This window comes from Betta splendens, chromosome 15 (genome assembly GCF_900634795.4).
Source record: "Betta splendens chromosome 15, fBetSpl5.4, whole genome shotgun sequence".
NCBI lineage: Eukaryota > Metazoa > Chordata > Actinopteri > Anabantiformes > Osphronemidae > Betta > Betta splendens.
The window spans coordinates 12,493,147-12,506,556 of NC_040895.2; the positions used below are offsets into that span (position 1 = coordinate 12,493,147).

At 49.2% G+C, this 13,410-nt stretch overlaps 1 protein-coding gene across 8 annotated transcripts in view; it reads right to left on the minus strand.

Moving 5' to 3' along the window:
• The window catches only part of lrmda (leucine rich melanocyte differentiation associated), a 157,662-nt gene that overhangs the window by 50,193 nt on the left and 94,059 nt on the right, over positions 1-13,410 (minus strand). For all 8 annotated transcript variants that reach the window (XM_055502448.1, XM_029175850.3, XM_055502447.1 and 5 more), the window contains 2 exons: positions 3,441-3,567; positions 1,964-2,103 (listed from right to left, as the gene is read on the minus strand). In XM_055502448.1, the coding sequence (XP_055358423.1) occupies positions 1,964-2,103; positions 3,441-3,567 (267 nt within the window). The remainder of the gene's footprint in view (positions 1-1,963; positions 2,104-3,440; positions 3,568-13,410) is intronic.

Sequence of the window (13,410 nt, forward strand, 5' to 3'; positions counted from 1 at the left end):
TGAGCGGGGGATCAAGTTGAGTCTGACGTGGACCCGAAGGTATCTAAATATGATATAAATAGAAAACTACATGACCTGCCGCTAACCCCTAACACCAACAGGAGCACCCGGTCCCGCCCCCGCGCTTCGCTTCCCCTGAAACGACTTTGTTCGGGGCATTTCCATGATGAAACGTGAAGATGCCCTTGGGACAAATGCAGGGAGGTTATTCTCCATAGGTAACCTACCATCATAGGGTCAGAGCAGATGACAAGGCTCTGTCAGCCAGTGGGGATATTAATGATGCAACCCAGCCACAAAGGGAGGATAAGAGAGCGCAAGAAGAGAGGGTGTGTGTAAGCGTGTGTGTGTGTGTGTGTGTGTGTGTGTGTGTGTGTGTGTGTGTGTGTGTGTGTGTGACCAGGGGAAAAGCTAGCTCATACATTTTATTTAGGAATAGCACATTATATGTTGACAACAGCCCAGTTGCTGTTGCTCCTGGAGATGTTGATGTGGCCGCTACTATTAAAGGAAAGGTTCAGGCCCTGCAGCCCCCTCAATTGTAAGTTCTATTACATTAAAGCAATTAGTTGTTTATTTGTTGGGAACTTACGTTTAAGATCAGGCTTCGCTAAAAGAAGGTGACCCTAATAGTTAACTGGGATCATTTACAACTCATTGCACTAAATGTAATAGTCTTTCCAGGAACCATAGACGTTACAGTCACCGGTCATTTACCAAAGTGAACACACTATGGAAACAATAAAAACAACCTTCAGAATCATGTTTCACAGAGTAACTAATATTCAACTGCATTTAGTGACCTCAGACTCTTTGATCTGCCACGGAGAGATTGGACAAACTGATAGCGTTCGTCATAAGAGGTTAAAACGCCAAACAGAGATCTGTTAATCTTTATACGCCACCGAGGCGGAAAAGCTTGATGTTGGTTTGTAGGGTTGAGGCTGAGCCCAAAGCAGCCAGATCAGTTCTCGCCTCAAACGTACAGTAGCATATCAAATGGTGCAGCGCTCGAAGTGCGAGTTGCTGCAGTACCACGGACGGCCACTGAGCGTCTGCTGGGCTGGTAAGAAGGGACATTTAACCTTCCTGCAGACTACACAACGCTCTGCGAGCCAACGCCGTGTTTCTGTGTCATTGCACTAATTGGGGCCCCGATGCGACGCACCGGGGAATTTCACTTGGGAGACCAATAGCTCCTGAGGCATCGGGCTGGGTATTTATTGCCCAAGGCCAGTGCTGTCACGACCTGCATGCAGCCTAACCTTGTCAGACATGAAATCTGCATCACGCTCAAATTGATGTTTTACTATGTGACACATTATGAATATTACATTACAGGACCGTAGATGTTGTCAGTCAAAACAGAAACGCTTCCCTCGCCAGCAAGATAAGCATGCAAGGAGAGGGGCAAAGGGAAGGAGAGAGGAGGAAGAAGGGGGGGAGGGGGGGGGGGGGGGGGGGGGCAAAAAGAGAGAAGAAGGATTATTCAAGAAAGGCATGGGTGGTAAATGATTAATAGGCAACACGGAGTCAGAAACAAGCACTTAGGGCTAAAACAGACAAAAGAGAGAATGCTTTTTTCCTTTTATCGCATTTCATGTAAAGGACCCTGACAAATGGTGGTCATATTGCATGGCTTGAGGCCTGGCTTGATGTTTAATGCATCATCTGCTCTGGTACGGCAGGGTAGTAAACACTCATTTGTGGCGGTGACTAGTCACACATGAAATCCATTTTGCAAACTGGAGTGCGGAGGGGCTAGTTGACAAAGCTTTTAGGGCGATGCGGTCGGATCCGCAGTCCGCTTGTGAAATACAAAGGGCTGGATGTGGAAACATGAACATCTCCGGAGCCATTACCTACAAAAGGCTGTCACTCCGGAGAGTTTAGCGTCAAACGCGTCCGAGCGGGCGCACGCCGAGCGCTTCCTCGCTGACGTGTGACATCGCCAGCAGCTGACCTGTATCTCTGGTAGTCGTCCTCGTCCTTATCCGGGCTGACCAGCTGGTTGGGGCAGGCCTCGTTTCCCAGCAGGCTTAGGTACCTCAGTGACGGGGTCGCGTCAGCCAAGTGTTCCAGCAGGGCCTCGATGTCAGTCAGGTGTCAGAGGGCGGATGTCAAGGACCCGGCGCTGTTAATTGCATTAGCATTTACTGCTTTGCCCGTGCGGGCCCTCCGAGGCCCGCGCGCACTAAGACGCGTCGCTGTCGAACTCACTCGCGCTCTGAGGGGTTCGTCACCGGCGTCGACAGAGGAGCAATTTAAGGTGCGGGATTTGGCACGGGCCGCGACACAATTTGGCCGCCGCTCGCGCTCCCTCCCGCGATCGCTTTCATTTCCTAGGTGGCCGCGCGCGGAACAGTGACAAAATGATGGATGCCCCGTGGTTCAAACGGCGCGTGCTTCCCAGAACCGTGCCGTGGAAAACTTTTGCGAAAAAAAAAAAACACCAAAAACAAACAGCCCCTAAGCAGGCGCATTCATCACTAATACATTCGCTCGGAAAATTGAGCCCCGAAGTGTCAAAATACAACTGCGCTAATGCAGCGGCGCCAGCTTTAGAATGGCACCGTGCCACGACAGGATGTACGTAATTGGCCTATTAGCATGCGCCGACCACTTCATAACCCAACTCCGCGCGCGGTCCCAGACGCGCACTTCAAGGCGCGGTTTTAATGTTGACTGTGGAGTGTGGGCCCGCGTGCGCGCACATCCCGCTACCCGGTGGGATCCGCGTAACCAGAGGAAAAACAGGACACGTCGCTAAACCCGCTCTGAAGCTCGGAGGGGGAAGTTCACACGTTTCTGACTGATCACAAACAGCCCCGCGACGCGTGCGTGTTTTGCATTTAGGGCGGCGGAGGCGCGCGGCGGCGCCTGACGTGTTTACGTGGGGTGTCGGGGAGCACACACCAGAATCAATGCGCCGGAATGTGAACATACTCCAGCGGGTTCGGCGCAGTTAATTAAATAACCGATTGGCTCGACTTGGGTGAGTTAATGCGGGGTGAGAACAGATCTGAGGCAAAGGTGGAAAATACAGACGTAACAGTTTCTCCCCTATAATTTCAATTAACTTCTATAAACCAACAGCAAACACGCTGAACCGAGTTTGTCCCGTCGCTCCTGTCATTTTTTTTTTCTCCTCCGAGAAAATAAAAGCGCATCTGCTGTTGCTGCCTCTTAAAGCGGAATCCACTAGAGGTCCCTGTGGCTCAAAAAGCAGCCCTGCGTGCAGCTCTGTGACAGCTAAGCTCTGCTCTGCTGTGCAACACACGGCGAACACCCCCCCCCCCCCCCCCCCTCACCCCCCACCGCCGTGACATTAAAAACCAGCTCCCCGAGACCCAGTCAGGTTGTGCTGACATGAGAATGCAAAAAATAAAACCCCGACGTAAGCAGACCGGCAATCAGACGCAGGGGGTCTGAAAGGATATCTGGTTCTTATTGAGTGTGAGGGTGTGGAGCCTGGGTAGCGCAGGCAACCGTAGGTCATTTCCAAGCAGATTGTTGTCGACGACCAGCTCTTCCAGCCCGGTGAACGCTTTGAGGCCCGCCAGTGACCTGCAACGATAAGGCAACAGGGAGAGCGGTTATGGCTGTAAATCTGGTCGGCGGTTATTGTGCAGAAATAAATATTTCAGCCGCTCTCTTTTCATGCGCCGGGTGAGTGCGGGTCCGAGCCTGTCAGGGAGGTGAATGACAAGAATTAGTGGCGCTGAGCTCCCCTGGCATGGCGAGGCATCCTTCAGCGGCTGGCAGGATGAGGGATGGGGGTCACTTGTGAGTAGCCAGGATTCAAAACAAAAGGCTTCAGAAATGCAGCGGGCAGGATGAATTTGTCAATGTCTGGTGCCTCGAGGCGCCCAGTTTCGCCTGACCCTAACCCTCCATTCCCAAGACAAATCACTCTGTCACAGTTCACCTTCACTCCCCAGACACAAATTTAACTTGTCATCCATCATTTTCACAGAGGAACCGGAATACGCTCACAATCACAGATGGAATGGAAACTTTTTTTTTTTTTTTTTTTTTTTTTTGCTACCGTGCAGCGATAGGGGTGAGTGTCGGGATTTCGACATCAAACGAGGCGTTTTCCTTTCTGCCGTTTCCGGTGCATTTTATGACACATTGCAAAGGGTGAGGGGTCACGTCAACCCCTTCCCTCTCTGTCTCTCACACACACACACACACACACACACACACACACACACACACACACACACACACACACGGGCATAAACATGATGGAAGGTGGTGCTAGGACTAATGTTTGGCCCTGTAAAGTTCAAGTCATATAACGCGCACAAAGACAACGTGCGTGTTGTGTCGTCCGTCACGCTGTCAGCATGTTACGCCGCGTCCTCCGCGACTTCATTGACATTTAAATCTGCCACAATGTGATGCAGAGTGCGCCTCCGCACGTTTTTCCACTGTATGCAGGGAAGTCGACTGCATGCGCGCCTGGAACTCCACAGACGCCAAACTGGTCCAGGACGCGTCACTGGCAGCGAGTACAAAGCAGAAGAGGCTTCTGCCGTCGCCCCCCGTGCAAATTGGCCAATCAGCAAATCTGTTGGCTCGCGAGTGGAGCGGACCAAGACGCCTCATTTCATACCCACCACAGAATCTGACAGCGCCCAGCTAACGTGCTGGCAAAGGCCCGGCCCGACAGCGCCGCATCGGGTCCGCTGACGAGGTGGAAACCAAATGAACGCTCCGGATTCAATGCTAGGCTTGTTTTTACCAGCATACCATGAATAATAACAACCATCATAAAATAAAGCAGCAAAATATGCAATTAATCTGCAAATATAATCTTTGTTGGTGTAGTTTGGCACAACATGCTGCAAACAGAGGTTTGGTAACCACCTGTAAATGCATGCGCGCGTGTGTGTGTGTGTGTGTGATGGGATGCAGTCCTGTGGGTTATGTTATTAGCTGCTCGGTTAAAGGGAACCGCATGGCGCAGGAGGGAGCCTTATTAATTGTTGTTTTCATGTCACCACTGCTGCGTGCACTGGCTGATTTAATCAGTTAAATTCACAGCCAGGGGAGAGCCACCGAGTCCCATCCAGCATTAACTACAGTGCGGGGATTGAACTTCTAATACTCTCCAGCTTTCTGTTCTCCCTCTGCACATTGCCACAGCAGCTTTCATTACTTTTTATAAGCTTTCTTGTTTTAATGCGCAGCTTGGAAAACTAACAAAGTTTAAGCACTGCAGTAAAAGTACTTCACTTCTAAAAAAAAAAGGGGGCTTTTAACAAAAATAATGAGCATAATTGACTCGAATCCCAGCGCTACAGAAATATGGTAAACAGCAAACACGGACAGCAAATCTACACTAAACATTAACCAGAGAAACTGTTTTCAAATGCAAACATGATTTTGTATAATTCACATCCTTCAGCGCTGTTTTAAAGCTACAGATTTTCAAAAGATAATTTCAAAGCCACTTGATCAAGTGACATCATCCTTAACCTCTGACTACAACATGAGGCCTTGTTAGGATAATTATGATCAGCCTCACTGTCAGATCTAATGCTCCGCGTGGATCGTCTTCACGCTTTGATTAGCGCCCGGCCTGCGCTGAGCTCGCCCTCCTACACCACACAGCCCTGCACGAGTGCATCCATCGCCCGTGAGCTTATATAAATGTGTGCGTACAGTACGAGTCCACAGAGCGCTATTATCCGTGAAGGCTGAACCCGGGACCGGACCCACGAGAAGCAGGGGATGAGGAGTCAAGGGCACTGGAGGGGAAACACTGACCGAGCGAACAGCGCGGCTGCCAGATCAATACACTAATACTAATGCAGACACGGTGATTGATAAAGCACTGCTGACAACAGAGGGAGGAAAACTCTCGACTGTTATTGGCTGATGTGTCAGTCACTCCTGCCAATGGTGCGTGCTGGTGTCATGTCAGATATCCTCAGGCAACACGTGAAAAATGGAAATCAGCAGCCTTGTCTTTTCACACGTTACGTGCTCTAATAATAGTTGGGAGTTCAGTTTTAAACAATACATAAGATCTTATCTAAGTGATACTAAAAAGGCACAGAATCACTGGAAAAGCTGGAGAGGCCACGGTTCCAGGCCCGGCTGTGCTGGTGCAGAAAGGCAGGGTGGCGTCTAAACGCTGGAGCAGCGTCGCAGAGTGACAGGAATACGGACGCCCCGTTCAGAGGGCAACACATAAATGTTTGATGAATTGACCAATATCAGAGCCATGATGGTCTTCATATGTGCATAATGGACTATTCAGAGCACACATCCGATTGCCTGCCTGGATGAGGTACTGTAATGAATGGGGAGAGGGACTGGACCTCGGAAGCCCGGTATGTGGAGGCTTCAATAAACTTAATAAGAAAGGTGAGTGGAGGAGGTTTGGACAGAGACAGAGGAAGGATGTTGACCTGAACTACTCAGCGTATTCTGATGGTTCAGGTCGCTTTAGCTGCTCAGTAAATTTATTCTTTTTTATTTACATCTGTCAAAAGTACAAAGACGAGATTTTATTTTGAAACTGAACAAATATGCATCAGTGGTGGTGAGTAGCACAGTCTAATGACACTTATTCAGTGTAGTTACAATAAAGTAAAAATCAAATAAAACATAATCAATTCATAAACCGGCGCTCCATTAGTTCAGCACAGCTGCATTTATTGACTCTAAGCCACAACAAAACCACAAATAAACATCAAATAACTACCAAAACACAGCATTAAAACCATCAGGCTTAACTCATGGTAAATAAGATGACATCATTTGTAAAGCAAATTAATGGCCAACCCCTCCAGCCTGACACCCCCCCCCCCCCCCTTCCATCCATCCATCCATCCACCTCCACTCCGTGCTGATCGGGTCTGTTCCAGCAGTTTCCCCTCCAGCTACAGTTTATGGTCTATACACGTCTCCGTACATGCATCTCTGATGGCGATGGCGAATTAGACAGTCATTATCTGCCTCCATCTCCCCCACAGCTCTCCCCCTTCTCACCCCCTATGCTTCCTTAGATGTAGTCAGGCCGCGCTCAGTGTGGCACTCCTCTCTCCGCTGCCAGGCCTCAGGTGGCAGTCATTTAAAGATCACACGTCCAGAACACACACAGCCCTCCCTCAATGCATGTCAATTCACACATGGGAAGGGGATTACACGTCTCCTCCCAGGCAGCTGTAAATGACTATTAATGGCAATGCAAATCATTAGGGTACGTTCGGCGCCGCCAGCAAATCTCCTCTTTATGCAGGTTCACTCCTAATCGGTTTTGAGTATTGCGCTAGGCTCGCTCCCGTGCGCGGAAGCACCGCGGAGCTGTCAATTGGAGGTGGCGTGTCAGATTGAACTTTACCCGGGGTTACATCATGCAAAACAAAAATGCGCTGGCGGAGCATACAAACAAATTCATGCAAGAAGAAATCTGTGAAACTCAATTAGCGAAGTTCTTTGGTTGAATATCGCCGCTCGTTACCTGTTACTCTGCGAGGTTATTAAGCGCGGAGCGTGGATTCAATTGTTCAACGTGTCTGCAGAGCGCTTAGCGCCGGCTGCAGCGCTGTCTGCAGCATGATATCGCCGTCCGGGTTACAGACTACCCCCGTGGATGCTCCCGCTGAGCGCGCGAGGTTAATGTTCGCTCTGGATGTCATTAGCGCCGGCAGAGGGGCTGAGAGCGCTGAATCACACGGCGACTGATCCTGTCAGTTCACCGCGTGCCCCCCCCCACACGCTCACAAAGAGCCAAGGCCAGACAAAAATCAAAGTCACTGTACTGAGGTCAGCGTCACCTGGCCTCACGCTTCCCCTCGCACCTCCAATCCCTGCCTGATTAATGATCCTGGCTCAACCCGGGCGAGGGGATAAGGGCCTGACAGACATCCCTGTCAGGTCCGACCTCATAAGCCTTGCTTGACCCCAGTTTGGCCTGGAATGAAGTCTAAGCTCCAACAATGACCCAATTGAGAGTTGGGAAAGAGAGCGAGAGGGAGCGTTCCCTTATTCCCAGCGGAGGAAAGAAATGGAGAGATCAGTGCGGGGAAGGTGGACGCTTCTACAGCGACAGGAGCGGAGCCGCCAAACGCGTCATGCGGCGCCACTGAGGCCCACGCGGCCGCCTCGCAGCGGGCCGGACGCTGCTCACGGCACAGCCGTGCGTCTTGTGAATGTTTGTATTGGAAGATTAGTTGTCCATCCACATGACAAACAGCCTGCCCTGCCGGTGCGCAGGAGCCGGAAAAATCAATTCCCCCGACGGCACCTCAGTCAGCGAGGACGTCACAAAGCTTCATAAAGAGCAAATAATAATGTGAGAAATCACAGAGATGAGGTCTGTTGTAATAATTAAGCAATAAACACATGCAGCACATATATATGCATGCATGTATATACACAGAATGTAATGTGCTCGCAGTAAAACAAATTAATAATAGGCCTCGATGCTCCAGTCTGAGAGGAAGAACGCCTCGGTGCCTCGTCGGCCTGTTTGCTCTGTCATTACAGTGTTCAGGCTCCGCGCTTGTCAACATTTCTGAGAGGGTGAGCCATCCCGCATTACGTTTGAGTGAGTTCAACTGTCAACTGCCAGCAATTTGTATGCCTCAGCATCCACCTAATAGCAAATAATCACTACCCCGCGTTCTCTTCATGGCAAATGATCGATGTTGTCTTGAAGTCTGATGGATGACCCTGCCACAGCGATGTCCAGGCATGCATTAAAAACCACCTCTATGAAATGCCTGTCAGCCTGATGAAGCGCACACACACATGCAGGCACGCACGCGCGCGCACACTCGCACGCACGCGCACGCACAAGGAGATAAAGGCGGAAATGAACAGTGAGCGAAAGGCTACAATTCAATTCAACAGTAAAAAAAAAAGTTAATTCCTTTATATTAGCGGAAGATTTTCTAATGTGACAGGACCTGTGGTGTGACGGGTAGACAGCATTACTAGAGGTAGAGTACTCCAGCACCACCTGGGATGTTTTTCTCCCCCCGACTCACCCGCTCTCTCTCTCTCCCTCACACACAAACAGCTCCCCATTACCCCACAGTGTTGAGATTAAAATGCACAGCACCGCAATCTTTGATCTCCCACTTGCTGACACAAATCCTTTCAAGCCTCAACATTTTCCTGCAAAGGTAATTAGTGCTAATTAAAAAGTTTCGAAAGCAGTCCGCGGCAGCTGTTGACGCCGCCGCTGCTGGTGCATGGGCGCGCCCTCCGTCAGATTACCCCCCCTCCGCCCCCCCCCTCAGGTCCTGCGGATGCGCTCCTGCCTCGTTCTCCGATAAAGGATCCCCCAACCAGACGACACCAGTCAGCCTAGGAGGCTGTGCAGGAACAGGATGAAGTCTGGGAACCCAGTGAGGGGCCTAACTGTTGGTTCTTCCCCCTGACAAACCTGTGCTCGGCAGGAGTACATGTAATGACACATGTAAGAAAAACAAATCCCACAATTAGAACAGGAGTAGTCTTTAATTGGGGGATCCAAGCTTTGGGGGGGCTTGTAAACATGGAGTAATTAACTTGATAAGGGATTCTATTTTCTGAAAATATCACTGCAGTGAAACGTATTATTTAGTGTGGGCCTTGATTTGCATAATGATAACAAATGCAAAGTCTCCAAATTCTTGTGGCATAATGAATAAACACATTAGTAATTACAGAACTTCCTGTTTAGTGTGATTCCAGTGATGCCGGATAAAGATACAAGTCGACTCTAACTGTGCTATCATTCATTCACCAGCCGCCTTATTGCTTTCATCAAGCCATTATTATGATATAATTAGCCGCCTTTCTAGCATGTTATTAAGTGGTTTGCTGAGTGTCAGGTACAGCGGCGTCTCAGAAAAGACACACACGGGGAAAAAAAAAAAAAAAGCTGTATCGCTCCACAATGTTTCAAAAAGATAATTACATAATCTCAGCATGGAGAGCAAGCAGAAAAGTGATAATTAGACAAGTATTCCTGCCAATTAAAGCATCAAGCTTTGCATTTTTTTTTCCTTCCTTCACGCAATGCGGCTTTCTTTGCTTCCATGTTCCACAGCACGGCACCCTGTCCGTGGAAAATCCTCCCACACGCATGGGTTTAGCTGTAGGAGCTTCAGACCAACGCTGAACCACGCGTCCGACACAGCTGGGAGGTTCCCAGCTCCTCCAAAGCTGCTGTGCTAATGACTATGTGGCGTTTCTCTAAGCCACGAGTGCGTTGTGACTCTAACGAGCCTATTAATAGACCTAATGATTGACAGGTCGATGTGCCAACAAGCAAAAGCAGCGAAACAACAAAGCTGCTGATTTGACCTCTGGGATAGTTCCCGCTTTCATCGCTGTAGTTTTTTACTTGTCTTATTGCATGGAACGAGAACACAGGACATGTACCCACACAAGGCAGCTTGAAACTGAGTGCCATCATTCCAACTGGAATGCTCCGTCCTCCCTGACATCTCTGTCAATGCATAATTGGATGGATGTACATATTTATCATTCAGCGTGAAAAAACCCTCAAAGACAGATATTCTACTTTGATGGGATGTCAGTCGCATGTGCGGTGGGGGGGGGGGGGGGGGGGGGGGTGCAAATCAACTACAACTACTGTCAGCTGAGCTTTGTGTCACAAAGTTGCACATAAACATGCGCGATTAGAAATAGCAAAGGAGCTGTAGCCTGGAATCAGTGTCCCGCCTCCAGACGTGTGGAAAGAGGCTCATTTCATCCGAGTGGAGGCAAAACACAAACGCGCAGTGAGTGATTGAGCGAATATGACGAGTTTGCATATTGACAAACTTCGGAGTCAAACTTAATTTGATTTGCAGCCCTTGATCATATCACATATGAAAGCTAGAGCTAAATACAGTGAATGAATAGGTGCATTCACACTGGCCTAAACCAAACCAAAACAAAGCCGGGACCATTTCCTCACTCCTACATGTAGGTCCGGTTCCTGACTGGGCCTCTGGCTGAGCCCTAGGTTCCTCCAGCTGCTGACCAGGGCAGATGTGAGGGCAGACACAGTCCAGCATCACTGCGATAACTGTGAGAAGTGCATCATACATCTTCCCTGTGTAAAGCACCGGCTGCAGTTGTGCCAGGAATAAAAAAAAAAAGAATAAATCCCCTCCACTCTCTCTCTCCCCCTCCCCGCCGCCCCCTCCTCTCTCTGTGTCTTACCGCTGGCCCATTACCTTTACAGAGTGAGGCTCATTAAAGAAGGCAAGTTGAGTCAAATCTTTCTGTAATTCAGCAGAGGTGAATTGCTGTCAACATCATTAACCGTCATTTCTCCAACTCACTTCAGTACTTATGAAGTGTTCTTTATTGTGTAATGATCCAAATCTCTTCTCTAAATCGGCCCTCTTCAAAGGCCCCCGGAGGACATACCACCCATGCAGCCGGCTGACATGCTACAAGGCCAGATTAAACGTGTCTCCATCATTACGTTCTCTTTGTGCGTGTGTGAGTGTGCGTGTGCGTTTCGACCTACGCACCGACTAGCAGGTGTAGGAGATCAGGTCAGATCAGACCCAGACGGTCCGTTTCTAACATGGCTCCCTGACCCTGAATCCATGTCATATTAATACTGTATCACAAGGTTAGGACACTGGACGATCGATAATTTGCAAATCACATTCTTCGGGTTTCATAATGTTTACTGATACTCCACTCGTGTCATTGGGCCATTGGTCAACGGGCTCCATGGCAAATTACAATGAGAGCTGCCCTGCTTGTCATGCTAGGTGCCCTCCGAGCCCGAGAAGCCTCCTTTGTGGCGCCGCCATTGTGCGTCCCCCTCAGAGCTGAGCATCATGCTATGAGATGTCCCCCAGGCCTTGTGTTGGGGAAAGCCTCTTTTGTGCCGCCGCCATTGTGCGTCCCCAGTGCTGAACCCCCTGCTAGGTAGGAACACAGACAAAGTGCAGCAGGGGGATGCTTCTCAGGGCCCTAAGACCTACAGTAAATCTTCAAACAATTTAGACAAACAAAAACGGCCGCTGCGCTGCGCTGGGAGCAGACAAGGAAAAGCAGATGAATAAGCAACATCAATTACCGGGGCTTTGACCTGCAAGCCCCCACACCATGGCACACATTTCACACCAAATCGCCCCAGATTGAAGTTGACACTGCTGGAGTGGAAACACTGACCCCTCACAAGGCCAGCGCTTCGAACCTGAGAGCACAGAAAGGCAGGGGGAGCGACAAACATACGGAGCAGGGCCAACGTGGAAGGGAGACGCGGAGGGGTATGAATAAACGGAGAAAACACACGCATAATGGGCCCTGGTTTGTTTCAAAGTGAGACAAAATGGCTCAATTTGAGCACTTAGGCCGCCGAATTGGCCCAGCTGAGGTACAAGAGGAACATGTGAGGGGACAACCGCATCAGGCCACTTATAAGGCGCCTATGAGGGGAACAAAGCTGGATGTCCAACAGGCTTAGCAGCGGACCTGAGTGGGCCGGAGGCCTCTTTAAGGCTTGTTGTAGCCTCCCAGCTTTACCCCCAAAAAGTGTCGCTTCCCCTCCAGCCTTTTTACCGCGGCACATAGAACCTCCTTCTACTTTGTGAGCTCGGACAAAGGTAAAGTAAACACTTGGGCCACATTTGTTCAGCACACATTACGCTGCTCTGATGAAAGGGAAGAGATACCCGACCGAGCGTTATCTCTTATTTTACAATCGCGAGGAGGTCCCCCCCCCCCCGCCTTTATTACTTTGATTGAGGTGTCTCCAAAGGTGAGAAAGGATCACGCAATCCTGTCACAGTTTGTCAATAGTGTTAATTAATCTAAGAGCAAACTGATCTGGGAAAAAAAAAACACATGCCCCAAAACTGACAAGCAGACACGCAGTCTAGCAGCCGCAGCATAGCAGCACATTGACACGTTCGGGGGCATCAGGCTCTGGATAGAGACAGTCCTAACAATATCCCAATTAGCCAGGGGGGGGAAGCAGAAAATACGTCTCGGGTTCATGGAGCAAGCGTGAAACTTAATAATATGACATGGCATACAAAAACAGAGCTTGTCTTTTTATAGCCACATGTGAAAATCAAGCAAAGCTAGAAGAAGGGGAAGGTGCTCGTCTTTGTACTGTGGGGGGATAAAACGAGCTCTTTCAATTCGACTGTGGACTCAAGGAACGTGATAAACACGACGAGCACAGTGTAGTAATAAAAACCTTTAGCGAATGAATTACTGTAGATGAAAGTGGCGACAATAAGAAATGAGCTCAAAATGTTGCCATACTTAAATTCCTCATTTACATACGTGTAACAAAGCCTTGTTCTGTGTATTTCTACATTTATAAATGCATTACTTTAAGGAAATGACACAATAACTATTCATTAAGTGAAGCTGAAAATGAACTTTTTTTTCAAATTGAACTACAATGGTGCCTAT